Raw genomic sequence first — 16,076 nt, forward strand, 5'->3', positions numbered from 1 at the left:
TGGACAAAGAAAACATCAAACACAATAGCAAACAATATTAAGGAAAAACAAGGTTAGCAAATGGAACAATTATAGTGATGTACTGAAAATTAAAAGTCACTCAAGTCACTCCAAGAAAGAATACTTCCCTCAACCAATCTGCTCTTGAGGTCTTGATAACTCTCAAATGAAATATGTCAAAGCAAAAACACTATTTCTTAAAGCTAATACACCACAAAACTTAAAGAACAATAAAAGACAAGCAAGAAAAGGTGTAAACAAGAAAGGGTATATCAAAAGGAATACAAGATATATGACAAACTCAAATAATAGTGAAGAAAAGACAAGCAAGAAAAATAAGGTACTCAATTAAAGGATGACACACAAAAGAAACCTAAAGAAAAACACTAGAATAGATGAAGAAAACAAAAACAGAACTAGTGGATTTTTTTTTATAAACTGTGCGTGACTTTACAGATTTATATGGAACTATATAATGCAAACTGGATTATGAAATTTAAACCACAGAAAGTTCAAGATCTTATCTCAACAATGGCACTGGAATTACACAAAAACAGTAAGCCAATTAATTGTGATAAATTTTGCAAAATCACTGCCAGATTACTGTATTTTTTGTACAAGAATTACACACTGGACGTATTTCATTTATCATTTTTTTTGTACTTGGAATTTTGATGTACTTCTTTTTTCTACTTTTTTATAACACTTTCAAGAACTCAAATCCAGAATTTCAGAAATTTCCAGTAAGCAAAGAAATTGCAATAAATCGAAACAGTCAGCACGTTTTCAAGAAAACAGAGGAAACCTAACTGGAATGAAAAACAAATTTAAGAACTTCAAAAGACATAATAGAAGTGATGTTTAAGAACTTGTATAGGTCTATTACACAAGTATGAACTCAAAAATAAAAAGAAAAAGCACCAAAGGATCAAGAAAACAAACACATAAAACTGTACTCAACACAAAATCAAGAAACAAAAATTATCAACAAAAGGACTACATAGAATTGATAACATTTTTGGAGAAACATGACTTTGACAAAACTTATAAGGATTCAAAAATCAAAATGACACAAACACAATGTAATAAGAACAAGAAAATAGCAAGAAAACTCAAAATAAACCTAAAACAGAAAGGTAACAACAAGAATGTAAAGTTCTTGAATTAAAAGTGCCAAAACAACTCAAACACACACAAGAACAAACCTAAGACTCATAATACCACATGATATGATTCCAATAACATGATAGAGATATAATATGGACATGTTATGGATTCAAAAAGAGTTGGAATATGATTAGGAACTTTCTAAGAATTGGATCAATGTTCTTAACATTCAAGAACTCACCAAATCACAGGTAACCAAGCCAAACTCATATAGAAACCCATAATATGGCAAATGAACCGATTAAAACACAAAATAACACAAATGAACCGATTAAAACACAAGGAAACTCAATTAAAATCACAAGAACAGCAAACTAAGAAGAACTACCAAATAGAAACACAAAACAAGCAAGTTCCACCGATTGAAATGGATAGAAACATCAAAGACATGTTTTAGGATTTGTTTTGGAGTGAAAATGGATAAAGAAGATGAAACGAAATAGGAAACTTATGTGGTTGGAGCTCTTGGGGATGTGCACGCCACTTGAAGGATGAAAGGCTTCAAGATGAGTGTAAATGTCGTCACTTGAGGTTCCAAGAATGCACTCAAGATAAGACTAGAAGAGGAGAAGACACAAGTCTCTCTGAATCGCTCACCAATTTGGGAGAGGTTCTTTACTCAAAATATCAATTCTTCCAATTCAAAGACTCAAGCCCTCCTTTTATAGGGAGAAGGATTGGTCACTTATTACAAAAAAAGCTTACAAGAGAAGCTTTACAAGGTATCCTTCTAACTCTTCCAATTTTAGTGCCTAAATGGAGAGTGAAGAGGCACCTTCTAGATTTTTTCTAAAGCTAACACCTATAGGTGCTATACAAAAGAGATGTCTTTAAGGTTTCCCTCTTTAGCAAATCCTAAAGCTATTCTATATTATTTACAAATTTATACAAAAGAATTCATAAAGAGAGATATTAATTGGAGCCCATTCTTGAATGCTTGTAGACTTCTTGTTGGCTTTAGGCTTGGTCCTCTCTTTATTTAATTCTTCTTTAATTTTTGAAAAGACTAGAAGGAAGAACTTTAAATGTTTGGGTGAATGGCCTCTTCCTCCATTAGTAAAATCACTGCCTTCCCACTCTCGAGACTTCTAACCCAAGGGACAACTGACAACTGACCTCATTCTCGCTCAAAGGCGAGGAGGATTTATCTGTTGAACTGTTTCATTCGTTCTTGGTGTTCTCACTCGAGGGGGGGCGGGTGTTATCTACGAACCTACCCTCCCACACCTGAGACTTCTAACCCAAGCGAACGGTCCGCAACTGGTCTCATTCTCGCTCAAAGGCGAGAAGGATTTATCTTGTGAACTATTTTGTTCAACCTTTACGTTCTCACTCGAAGGGGGAGGTGTTCTCTACGAACCTACCTTCCCACTCTCGAGACCTCTAACGCAAGGGAAAAAAGTTCTTAACTGACCTCATCTACGCTCAAGGGCGAGGAGGATTTAACTGGTGAACTACTTCGTTCAACCTTGGCGTTCTTACTCGAGGGGGGAGGTGTTCTCTACGAACCTACCTTTCCCCTCTCGAGACCTCTAACGCAAGGAAAACAAGTTCATAACTGTATTGTACAAAATTCGAGAAAATATTTCAATCAAAATTTATTGGGTGACCTCATTAAAAAACCCTTATAAGGGAAAAAAAGCGTCCCCTAAGACAATGTACAATGTTATTGTTTAACTAAAATAAAACTTGAGGTTGATCGCATTCCATGTGCGAGGAATCGCGCCTCCCTCCAGCGCCTTCCTAAGGGCGTCTGTCAATTTGAAAGGACCAGTCCACTTGGGGGAGAGCTTGTTCTCTAGTTGATATGGGTGGGCCTTCCGCATTACCAGGTCGGCAACCTGGAACTGGCGAGGCTTCAGCTTTGAGCTGTGCTTATACTCCACTCTTCTCTTCAATGCTTCAGCTTTGCTTCTTGCTTCCTCCCTGACTTCATCCAGTAGGTCCAGGTTCACATTTCTTTCTTCATTAGACTCTTTAGCCATGAAGTTTAGGAAACGCGGCGAGCTCTCCTGGATCTCCATTGGAATCATCGAGTCCGACCCACACACGAAGCTGAAGGGTGTCTCTTTGGTGGTTGATTGGTAAGTGGTGTGGTAAGCCCACACAATTCTAGGGACCTCTTTTGCCCAGGTTTCTTTGGCTTTCTCGAGCCTCCTCTTCAGACCTCTGAGCAGGACTCTGTTGGCAGACTCGACTTGCCCATTCGTCTGGGGGTGCTCGACTGATATGAACACCTGCTTTACTCCAACCTCTGAGCATATCTTACTCAACTGTTGGCTTGCAAATTGTGTGCCATTATCAGACACCAAGAGCTTCGGCACCCCGAAGCGGCACACTATGTTCTTCCACACGAAGTGTGTGATCTTGTGAGTCGTGATCTGCGCCATTGGCTCAACCTCTATCCACTTCATGAAGTACTCTATGGCGACCATGAGGTACTTCATCTGCCTTACCGCCAAAGGGAAGGGTCCCAAGATATTGCCCCCATGTATGGAATGGCCAAGGGCTGTGGATCGACTTGAGCTCCTCTGGCGGCGCCTTGTGCTAGTCAGCATGCTGCTGACACTGTTTGCATTGTTGTGCGTACCTCATGCAATCTTTCCTTACAGTTGGCCAATAGTATCCCACACGAATGGCATTTGATGCTAGAGATCGTCCACCGATGTGACTCCCACATATCCTTTCGTTGAGCTCCGCCATTATACGTGCGTATTGGTCTCCTCTTACATATACCAAGATTGGGTGGGTGAACCCGTGTCTAAACAACTCTCCATCAATGAGAGTGTACTTGGCAGAGTTTTTCTTGATTTTTCTGGCTTCTGCGGGTTCCAAAGGAAGTATCCCATCAGCGCTTGTAAGGGGTTATCCAGGTTTCTCCCCCTTCGACCAGGAAAACTTGCATTGCTTCCTCCCCAAGACTGGATACGTGCTTATCTTTGGGGTTTGCCATGTCTCCTAGGTCAATGACCGATGACTCATCGCCCCTTCTCTTGTCGTGTTGACCTGGTTCACCCAGTTATCGGCAGTAAATGTTCGAGGTGTCTTCAGGGTTTCCTGTATGACCGTCCTCTGCCTGCCCCCTTGCCCGAAGTGGCGAGCTTAGCCAGTAAATCAGCCTGGACATTTTGCTCTCTTAGGACATGCACCAACTCGAACTCCACGAATGAGCCTTTCAGAATCTGAACATACCTTAAGTATGCGGCCATCTGAGGGTCCTTGGCCTGGTATTCTCCAGTCACTTGGCCCGTGGCTAGTAGGGAGTCACTCTTTGCTAACAAACTATGCACACCCATCTCCTTTGCCAACAACAAGCCTACGATCAGGGCTTCATACTCCACCTAATTGTTGCTTGCCTTGAAGGCAAACCGTAGGGCCTGCTCGATCAACAACCCGTTTGGTCCCTCCAGGATGACGCCAGCTCCACTGCCTTGCTGGTTAGAGGACCCGTGTACAGAAAGCACCCACCGGAAGTTGGATTCCTCTTGGTGTGTATCTGCCGAGGAGAGCTCCACCACGAAGTCTGCGTAGACCTGGCCTTTGATAGGGCCTCTAGGCTCATATTGAATGTCGAACTCTGATAGTTCCACCGCCCAGCGCACCATCCTACCTGCCACATCCGGCTTCTGTAGAACCTTGCGGATGGGCAGATCTGTCATCACCACCATAGTGAAACTCTGGAAGTAATGACGAAGCCTTCTCGCCGAGCATACCACCTCTAGGGCCGCCTTCTCCAGTGTCTGGTATCTTACCTCAGGTCCTTGCAATAATTTGCTCACGAAGTATATGGGTTTCTGAACCTGATCCTGTTCCTGAACAAGGACTGAACTGATCGCCCGGTCAGTCACCACAAAATACGGCGAAGCGGTGTGCTTGGTTGCGGTTTGCACAGGACTGAAGGGCTAGCTAGGTATTCCTTTAGCCTGAGGAACGCCTCTTTACACTCTTGGGTCCATACGAACCTGTTGTTTCTTCTTAGGCACTGGAAGTAAGGATGGCCATTGTCTCCTCCAGTCGATACGAATCTGGACAGGGCAGCCATGCGCACTGTCAACTGCTGTACCTCCTTCACTAAACTTGGGCTTCTCATCGCCAAAATTGCCGCGCACTTTTCTGGGTTTGCTTCTATCCCACGCTCGGTGAGTAAGAAACCCATAAACTTCCCTACTTCTACTCCGAACACGCACTTCTTGGGGTTCAGCTTCAGTTTGTACTTAGCTATTGTCGTAAATAGCTCTTCTAAGTCAGCAAAGTGTTGTTCTTTCGCCTTCGAGGTCACCACCATGTCAACCACGTAGGCTTGAATGTTTCGCCCTATCATGGGCGTGAGCACTCTTTCCATCAGCCTCTGGTAGGTGGTGCCTGCGTTCTTTAGCCCGAGGGCATAACCGTGTAGCAGTAGCAAGACAGCTCAGTCATGAACGATGTCTTGCATTCGTCCCTTAGATGCATCTTAATCGGGTTATACCCAGAAAAGGCATCCAGGAAGCTGAGCATCTTGCAACCTGAGGCGCTGTCTACCAATGCCTCGATGCTTGGCAGAGGGTAAGAGTACTTCGGGCATGCCTTGTTGAGGTCCGTGAAGTCAACGCACATTCTCCACTTCCCATTGGCCTTTTTCACCAAGACCATGTTCCCCAACCACTTCGGGTACTGTATCTCCCTGATGTGGCTAGCATTGAGCAGCTTCTGCGTCTCTTCCCTGATGACCTGACGCCTCTCTTCATTAAACTTCCTTCGTCTCTGGTAGACAGGTCAAACCTTGGGGTCCATGGTCAGGCGGTGGCACAAGAAGTCTGGGTCTATGCTAGGCATGTCGAGGCGGACCATGTGATGTGAATGTAACTACAAGAGCACATGATTCTTGACATTCTTAGGAACAACTTGAGCTGGATTTGAAAGGCACTTTACTTTAGAATTGGATCAATGTTCTAAATTCAAGAACTCACCAAAACTAAGCACCAACCAAGACTCATATGGAAGTCCATGTATTGTCAAATTGAACCAAAACAACAGGAAAGAAGAACAAGAATTAAAACTGGACAGATTTAAAAGATAGCTACTGAACCAAAACAAAATTAAGAACACAATGCTGGAAACACAAAATTAAACGGTAGAAAAAGAAGTAAACTCTAGGAATCAAAACTACCGAATGGAAAATTGAAGAAAAGGGAAGAAGAACACTTATAGAAGAAGATGCTTGCTGGATTTTGAGAATTGGAAGAAGCCATTCACGCCACTTGGAACCTTGAACCAAGATAAGTGATGGAGTGCCACCACTTGAAGCTCACCATAGCTCACAAGATAAGGCAAAGAAGAGGAAGACTCAAAACTCACAAATTCTCTCCAAAATTGAGTATAGTCTCTCTACTATAAAATTCCAATCTGAATTGTACAAGCTAAGCACCTTTATTTATAGCCTAGAGGTGCTGAAAATGCAAGCTAAATGGCACACAAATGCAATGAAATTCGGCGCCAATCTAGACAATGAAGGAAGTGTGACTTTCCTTCCTAGATTGGCACCCCCTAGGTTCCTATCTACACTCCCCCCTAGACTCCCTTACTACTTACACCTTTTTATTACATTCACACCCCTATTCTACAAAAGAAATAAGAAGAGCCATTTTATTATACTCTTGTCCTAAAGCTTTTGCCGTGCTCTTAGTAATTCGTTGGGCTTGGGGCCCTTGTTGGGCTTGGACCCCTTGATGGGCTTGGGCTTCATGGCCTTGAGCATCCTCTACCTGGTTTTCGTCATACTCCTCGGGTTGGAGAGAATTCGTCCACGAATTTGGGAAACCTGCAGCAAAAGGAGTGAGATCAGTAACATTGAAAGAATTACTACCAAGATAAGTAGAGGGCATATCTATCTCATTGGCATTATCATTAATCCTCTTGATGACTTGGAAAGGACCATCACCACGAGGCATAAGTTTGGACTTCCTTAGAGAAGGAAATCTATCCTTTCTCAAATGAAGCCAAATCCAATCACCGGGCTCAAAGATTAATGCCTTTCTCCTTTGGTTGGCAGTGTCAACATACTTACCAACTTTCTTCTCAATTTGTAACTTGATGCGGTTATGCAAATCTTTAACAAAAGATGCCTTTTCAAAACCGTCTTTGCAGAGAACCTCATCAAGTACAGGAATGGGAAGAAGATCTAGAGGTGTGAGGGGATTAAACCCATAAACAACCTCAAAAGGAGAATGGTTAGTAGTGGAATTCACTACTCTATTATAGGCAAATTCAACATGAGGTAGTAAATCCTCCCAAGCCCTTGGATTCCCGGAAATAAAGCATCTCAATAATTGACCCAAAGTTCTATTAACCACTTCGGTTTGACCATCAGTTTGGGGGTGACAGGTAGTAGAAAACAGAAGTTTGGTGCCAAGTTTCCCCCATAAGGTCCGCCAAAAGTGACTTAAGAACTTAGAATCCTTATCAGATACTATACTTTTAGGAAGTCCATGCAAACGAACAACTTCCTTGAAGAAGAGATTTGCAATATGGCATGCATCATCCACTTTGTGGCATGGAATAAAATGAGCCATTTTAGAAAAACGGTCCACTACCACAAAGATGGAATCCTTACCCTTCGATGTCTTGGGTAGTCCTAAGATAAAATCCATAGAAATATCAATCCAAGGCATTGTAGGGATAGGAAGAGGGGTATATAAACCATGGGGTTGGACCTTAGATTTAGCCTTCCTACATGCTATACATCTATCACAGAAGGTATGTACGGATTTGCGCATGTGAGGCCAAAAGAAATGTTCATGCAAGGTTTCTAAGGTCTTAGCTACCCCAAAATGTCCCATAAGCCCACCCTCATGAGCCTCTCTAACAAGAGATTGTCTTATGGATCCTTGGGGAACACAAAGTCTTTTTCCTTTGAAAAGAAAACCATTATGTAAGAAAAAGTCTTTGTGACCTCCCTTGGAACACTCTTGATAGATTAGAGAGAAATCTAAGTCATCATGATAAAGTTCCTTTATGTGATCAAAGCCTAAATATTGAACATTCAAAACATTTAACAAGGTATATCTTCTTGAAAGAGCATCGGCAACCACATTAATTTTACCTTGTTTATGTTTGATCACATAAGGAAATTGCTCAATAAACTCCACCCACTTAGCATGTCTCTTATTAAGCTTGCTTTGGCTTTTCAAATATTTAAGGGACTCATGATCACTATGGATCTCAAATTCCTTTGGAAAAAGATAATGTTGCCAATTTTGCAAAGCTCTAACAAAAGCATAAAGTTCTTTATCATAAGTGGAGTAATTGAGATGACTCCCTTTGAGTTTCTCACTAAAATAAGCGATGGGGTGTCCTTCTTGAAGGAGGACGGCCCCAATGCCTATATTAGAGGCATCACACTCTATTTCAAATGTCTTAGCAAAGTTAGGAAGGGCTAGAATGGGGGCTTTAGTTAATTTATCCTTCAAAGTTTGAAAAGCGTTTTCTTGCTCTTGTCCCCACTTAAAAACCACATTCTTCTTTACTATGGCATTTAAAGGTGCGGCAATTGTACTAAAGTCTTTCACAAACCGCCTATAAAAACTAGCAAGTCCATGAAAGCTTCGTACTTCATTGACATTGGTGGGTGTAGGCCAATGTTGAATTGCTGCAACTTTTGTTTGATCTACATGCACCCCTTTATGACTAACCACAAACCCTAGGAAGTCTATATGATCTAATGCAAAGAAACATTTAGCATGGTTAGCATACAACTTCTCCTTCCTAAGGGTTTCTAGAACTTGCCTAACATGTGACTCATGATCTTCTAAGGACAAGCTATATATAAGAATATCATCAAAGTAAACCACAACAAACTTGCAAATGAATGCTCTTAAAACATGATGCATGAGTCGCATGAATCTACTAGGAGCATTAGTCAAGCCAAAAGGCATGACCAACAACTCATATAAACCAAATTTGGTCTTAAAAGCGGTTTTCCATTCATCACCATGTTTAATTCGAATTTGATTGTAACCACTCTTAAGATCAATTTTGGAAAATATTTTAGACCCATGTAATTCATCCAACAAGTCATCTAACCTAGGAATGGGATGCCTATATTTGATGGTGATGTTATTTATAGCGCGACAATCCGTACACATCCTCCATGTCCCATCCTTTTTAGGGACAAGTATGATAGGCATAACACATGGGCTCATGCTATCTTGTACCCACCCCTTAGCTAACAAATCCTCAACTTGTCGTTGAATTTCTTTGGTCTCTTGGGGATTGGTCCTATATGCAGGGCGATTTGGTAAAGAAACCCCGGGCATGAAGTCTATTTGGTGTTCAATCCCTCTTAGAGGTGGTAAGCCTTTAGGAGGATCTTGAAACACATCTTCATATTCCTTTACCAAATGGTCCAAACATGTGGGACTATCCTTAGCCGACTCATATTCAATAGGTCTAGGAATAGCTAAAAAAATAGGCTTGTGAGTAACTATTACCTTTTGAACTTGTTGGGAAGATATGAGAAGGCTTCTCTTGGAATTTTTAATTTCTTTTTCTTTCTCTCTCTTTTCTCTCATTTTGACTTGGTCCTCATGTACCTCCTTTGGAGAGAGAGACTTGAGAATGACTTTGTGTCCATGGAAGTTAAAAGAAATTTTGTTGGTAAAGCCATCATGAAATTTTTTTCTATCAAATTGCCATGGCCTACCTAAAAGGATATGAGTAGCTTCCATTGGAACAACATCACACAAGACCTCATCTTTATATTTGCCAATGGAAAATGTAATGAGGACTTGTTTGTTCACCACTATCTCACCCACCTCACTCAACCATTGTAACTTGTAGGGCTTGGCATGAGAGATGGTAGGCAATCCAAGTTTGTCTACCACTCTTGTGCTTGCCACATTTGCACAACTCCCCCCATCCACAATCAAAGAGCAAACTCTATCATTAATAAGACACCTTGAATGAAAAATATTTTCTCTTTGAGTTTCATCAAAAGGTTTTAACACTTGTCCAAGCATGCGTCTTATTACTAATAGGTCACCCTCATGTGGGTTTTCACTTTCACTCTCACTTGGGGATCTAGAAGGTGAGGAATGTCTAGAAGATTCAGACCCATGCTCACTACTATCTACCCCATCATGCATATACATAGTTCGTTTAGTAGGGCAATTAGAAGCAATATGTCCATAGCTTAAACATTTAAAACACTTCTTACTAGAAGATTTTTGTGGTGATTTAGGCCTAGCATTGGAAGTGGAAGGCTTAGACTCTCTAGGTTTGAAAGTAGAGTCCTTAGAAGGGATGTTTGAAAAAGAGTTTTTATTTTTCCAAGAAGAGTGGTAGTAGTTATCTTTAGAAGAATTTTTGAAAGCATTTTTCCTTGCAAGTTGATTTTCAATTTTGCTAGCAAGGTGCACCACATTTTCCAAAGAAGAATATTCTTGTAACTCTACCACGTCTTGAATATCCCTTCGAACTCCACTTACAAACCTAGCTATCTTAGCCTCCTCACTCTCATCCATTTTAACTCGAATTAAAAGCGTGTCTAGTTGTTTAAAGTAATCATCCACACTTAGCGCGCCTTGATGAAACCGTTGGAGTTTCAACATAAGGTCTTTCCTAAAGTGTGGTGGTACGAATCTAGCGCGTAAACATGCTTTCAAATCGTTCCAAGAGACCACGGACGGCCTCTTGTGTAGGTCAATGTCCATGAGGTATTGATGCCACCATTGCATGGCATAGTCCAAAAATTCTAAAGAAGCTAACTTAACCCTATGCTCATCCCTAACCCCATTTACATCAAAAATTTGGTCCACCTTAGCCTCCCATCCTAAGTATACATTGGGATCACTTTCACCACTAAAACTAGGAAGTTTTACATTGAGAACAAGGGTCAGCCACATGTTGGCGCCTCTCTTCATGGTGATGATGTCTTGGCCTTGGATTATCTTCATAATAACCATGGGAGTGCCTTGAAGAATGCCGACTAGGAGGAGGAGTTCTTCGCTCACGGTTTTGATGCATTTCTTCTCGGTTTAACTCCAAACTTTGGAGTCGTGCTTCCATCTTCCTTATCACCTCAAGATAGTGAGCATTGGATTGCTTGGCATTCTTTAAGTCCTCATAAAGGGCTGCCTTTTGTGGTGAGCATGGTTTGGAGGACTCTCCACTAGAGAAATGAGCCATAAGCAGAAAATACACAAAAACATAAAACAAAACAGTGAAAGAAACTTGTTAGACAATTAAAAAACAGTGAGATATAGGTTGCTGGAAAATGCCCAAGAAAGCACTCAAACCACTCCAAGAAAATATTCTGTCCTCAACCAAGCCTTTCTTGTGGAATGGAATAGCTTCAAGTGAAATATGTCACAGCAAACCAACTTACTTAAGAACAAGTCTCCACACAACTTTAAGAAGAACAAAAAGACAAACAAGAAAAGGTGTAAATAATAAAAGCTAAACCAAAAACAGAGAGCAATGTATGACAAACTAGAAAGAATATGAATGAAAGACAATCAAGAAAAATAAGGAACTCAATGAATAAAGAAGGCACACAAAAAGAGTCCTAAAGAAAAGTGCAAGAGTAGATTAAAGAAAACAGAAAACAGCTACTGGAATTTTTTTTTTTTTTATTTTTAAAGCAAACTGTGCTATGTTTACAGATTTAACTGTACCGATTGAAAGCGAACTGGAATGTGAAAAATTAACCACAGAAACTTCAATGTCTTAACTCAAAAAATGGCACTGGAATGAGGTAAAAACAGTAAGCCAATTGAGAGAAATAAATTTTTCAAAATTGCTGCCCAATTACCGTATTCTTTTCGGCAGTATTGTACACTTTTCGTATTTTATTTATCATTTTTTGTGTACTTGGAATTTTTGAGTGATTCTTTTTTCTATGCTTTTGTAACACTTTGAAGTATGTAAATCCAAATTTTCACAAATTTCCTATGAGCCAATTAATTGCAGTAAATTGAAAACAGTAGCACGTTTGTAAGAAAACAGAGGAGCCTATTTAGGAATGAAAAACAGTATGATGAACTAGCAAAGACATAATGGAAATTGTGTAAAGGAACTTGTATAGAATGAAAATACAAGCATGAACTCAATATCTAAAAATGAAAATGCACAAAGGATCAAGCAATAAACTCAAAAAAAACAGAAAGTAAACCAAAGCAAGAAACAATTAAAGCAATAAAAGTACTACTAGAAGTAATGACAATTATGGAATAACATGACTAAGACAAAACTTGACATGATTACAAAATTAAAAGACATATAACAAGATATAACCACAAGTGAAAGGAAGCTTAAGGTCAGCTCTAGGAAGGAGAATGCCATTCCAAAAGAGCAGCCATACTCATATGAACAATGAGTGCTAGAATCCTTTTGACAAACACATGGTGTAACAAAAGAAAACAGCAAAAAAACTCAAAATAAAGCCTAAAACAGAATGGTAAACAACTTGAATTAAAGAGCTCTTGAAAGTAAAGTGCAATACAACTCAAGAATTAAGCAAAAACAAGCCTAGACTCTAGATACCACATGATGTGAATGTAACTACAAGAGCACATGATTCTTGACATTCTTAGGAACAACTTGAGCTGGATTTGAAAGGCACTTTACTTTAGAATTGGATCAATGTTCTAAATTCAAGAACTCACCAAAACTAAGCACCAACCAAGACTCATATGGAAGTCCATGTATTGTCAAATTGAACCAAAACAACAGGAAAGAAGAACAAGAATTAAAACTGGACAGATTTAAAAGATAGCTACTGAACCAAAACAAAATTAAGAACACAATGCTGGAAACACAAAATTAAACGGTAGAAAAAGAAGTAAACTCTAGGAATCAAAACTACCGAATGGAAAATTGAAGAAAAGGGAAGAAGAACACTTATAGAAGAAGATGCTTGCTGGATTTTGAGAATTGGAAGAAGCCATTCACGCCACTTGGAACCTTGAACCAAGATAAGTGATGGAGTGCCACCACTTGAAGCTCACCATAGCTCACAAGATAAGGCAAAGAAGAGGAAGACTCAAAACTCACAAATTCTCTCCAAAATTGAGTATAGTCTCTCTACTATAAAATTCCAATCTGAATTGTACAAGCTAAGCACCTTTATTTATAGCCTAGAGGTGCTGAAAATGCAAGCTAAATGGCACACAAATGCAATGAAATTCGGCGCCAATCTAGACAATGAAGGAAGTGTGACTTTCCTTCCTAGATTGGCACCCCCTAGGTTCCTATCTACACTCCCCCCTAGACTCCCTTACTACTTACACCTTTTTATTACATTCACACCCCTATTCTACAAAAGAAATAAGAAGAGCCATTTTATTATACTCTTGTCCCAAAGCTCTGGCCATGCTCCTATTAATTCGTTGGGCTTGGGCCCCTTGTTGGGCTTGGACCCCTTGATGGGCTTGAGCCCCTTGTTGGGCTTGAGCCCCTTGTTGGGCTTGGGCTTCATGGCCTTGAGCATCCTCTACTTGGTTTCCATCACCATGCGAAGGTATCCAGGTGTCGTTGTATGATCTCGACAATCTGATCCTGCGCCGTTTGGTCGATAGCGCTGCCAAGCTTGAAGACCTTTCCTCCAATCTCTCTTTCCCTCACATCACCGACCGGCTTAGGTCGCCTCTCCTGGGCGATCTCTGCGCGGGCGATCTCTGCTTTGGTAGCCCTCTCTTCACTTGGTTCCCGAGTGGTGATAGTGGGTACTCCTCTCTGCACTCGCCCCTCTTGGGCAATCTCTGCGTGAATGATCTCGTTCCGGACAACCTCTTCTGAGTGCGGTGCACGTGTAATGACCATGAACACCCCTCTCTTCGTTTTGAGGTTGTTCTCATAACACCTCTTGGCCTTCTTCTGATCTGACTTGATGGTAATCACCTTTCCCCCCAAGTCAGGTAGCTTCATCTTCATGTGCCTTGTCGACGGTACCGCCCCCATCTTGTTCAGCGTAGGTCTATCTAGCAGCAAGTTATAAGCAGAGGTGGCATTGACGACGAGGTACCTGATGTTCTCCGTACGGGATGCGACACCATCCGTGAAGCTGATCCTCAGCTCTAAGTTCCCACGCACCTCCACCTGGTCTCCTACGAAGTCGTACAGGCAGCCAAAATAGGGCCTTAACATGTCAGGGGACATCTATAGCTTGTTCAAAGTCGTCCAGAACATCATGTCTGCTGAGCTTCCTTGATCCACCAGTACACGGTGCACCTTCCTCCCAGCAGTTACTACTGAAATCACCATCGGATCATTGTCGTGGGGAACGACATCTCGGAGGTCGGCCTTGGTGAAGACAAGGTGAACATCAAAGGCATCGTATGCCCTTTGTGCTTCTACCGACATCACCGCCCGTGCGTACTTCTTCCTTTGAGAAACGGTGCAACCTCCTCCTGAAAAACCTTTCGCAATGGTGTGAATTTCGCCATGCACGGGGATTTCATGTCACTGGTCACCCCCTGTTGCCGCCACGTCCTCGACACCCTGCGTTTCCTGCAAATAATCCCTCATGAAGTCGTTCTTCACCAACTCGTCTAGCTGGTGTCCCAGCGCCAAACAGTTGCGTATGGGGTGGCCAAACGCTTGGTGGAACTTACACCAGGCGTTCTTGTTGGGCTCGAGCTTCTTGTCAGTCTTGGGGGGTATCTTCAGCCTCTCCGCTATGTTGGGGATAGCGATGAGGTCCTTTAACTCTAACACGAAGTTGTGCCTTGGTGGCATGTTCTCCCTTGCACGCCCCCTGGTTTGGGGCTTTCTTGGTTGGTAGGGTTGCTGCTTCGCGGGGGCCTTCTTCTCTGTCATTGCCTCATGCACCCTTATGGGTTGAGGTCGACCTGGTGCACGTGTGCGCATGGGAACCACGCACGTGCGCTTCTCGTTAACTTCCCCTTCCGCTCCAATGTGAGCCACCGTGCGGCGCCTTATCTCGGTGAAAGTTTTGGGGCGGTTCCTAATGAGTGACTCGCTGAAAGGTCTTGGCACGATGCCCTTTCTAAATGCATGCACCATCATCATTTCATCCTTGGTGTTTAGCCTCACCACCTGTCCCCCAAAACGATTGAGGAACTCCTTCAAGGACTCTCCCTGATACTGCCTTACGTCAAAAAGATCGTAAGAAATGGACGGGGGAGCCCGATTCGTGATGTATTGTTCTCTGAACAGCTTAGTGAGTTATGGAAACGTCGTCACGTGGCCATCAGGGAGACTGATGAACCAATCTATCTCTGGTCCCACCAAAGTGCTCATGAACAACTTGCATCGCACCGCGTCAGAGCCCCCAACCAACATCATCTGCGTATGGAAAGCCGTCAGATGAGCTTCTGGGTCCTCCATATCGGTGAAAGTGACTTTGGGCCATACGAACGTGGCTGGTATCATTGCATCCATGATCGCTTGCGAGAATGGCATCGAGAACTCCCTAGGCGGCGTCACAAGTTCTTGATCTTTCTCTTCACGTTCGCCTGCCTGATTTTGCAGATCCTTGCGCAATTCCTCATTCGTTCGGCGCAGTTCTTCGTTTGTTGCCTGCGATGAAGCCAAATCAGCCTGGATGCATTCTTGATCCGCTCTTAACGCAACCACTTCTTCTTGGAGGGCCTGCATCGTGTCCATAATCTGTTGCAAGGTGAGACTTTCGCCCCCGTTTGATGCAAAAGATCCTTGCCTCGTATTTCTCATCTTCTTGATCTTTCTTGTTCTTGCTGGTGGGACAGTGTTTTAGATCGTGCCCCACAGTGGACGCCAAATGTTCCTGTCGGTTGACTCAATCGCCTTCGTACGTCTCACGATGCTCCCACACCTGATTCTCTGTGGTTTCGTTCGTGCCTCTCTCGATCTAACACCTGAAATCACAAAGACAAAGGGTGCCCTAGAGGTCGTTTGCACTCCGACGCTCAAGTCAATCTTAGGGCTAGAAA

At 42.1% G+C, this 16,076-nt stretch overlaps 1 protein-coding gene across 1 annotated transcript; it reads right to left on the minus strand.

Annotated features, from left to right (window-relative positions):
- Positions 1-14,604: 14,604 nt before the first annotated feature.
- Positions 14,605-15,762, minus strand: LOC137834061 (uncharacterized). Its single transcript, XM_068642126.1, has 2 exons — positions 15,374-15,762; positions 14,605-15,253 (listed from the first exon to the last, which is right to left on the minus strand). The coding sequence occupies exons 1-2, from the start codon at positions 15,760-15,762 to the stop codon at positions 14,605-14,607; spliced, it is 1,038 nt and encodes a 345-aa protein (XP_068498227.1).
- Positions 15,763-16,076: the final 314 nt, after the last annotated feature.

Source organism: Phaseolus vulgaris, chromosome 5, assembly GCF_000499845.2.
Source record: "Phaseolus vulgaris cultivar G19833 chromosome 5, P. vulgaris v2.0, whole genome shotgun sequence".
NCBI lineage: Eukaryota > Viridiplantae > Streptophyta > Magnoliopsida > Fabales > Fabaceae > Phaseolus > Phaseolus vulgaris.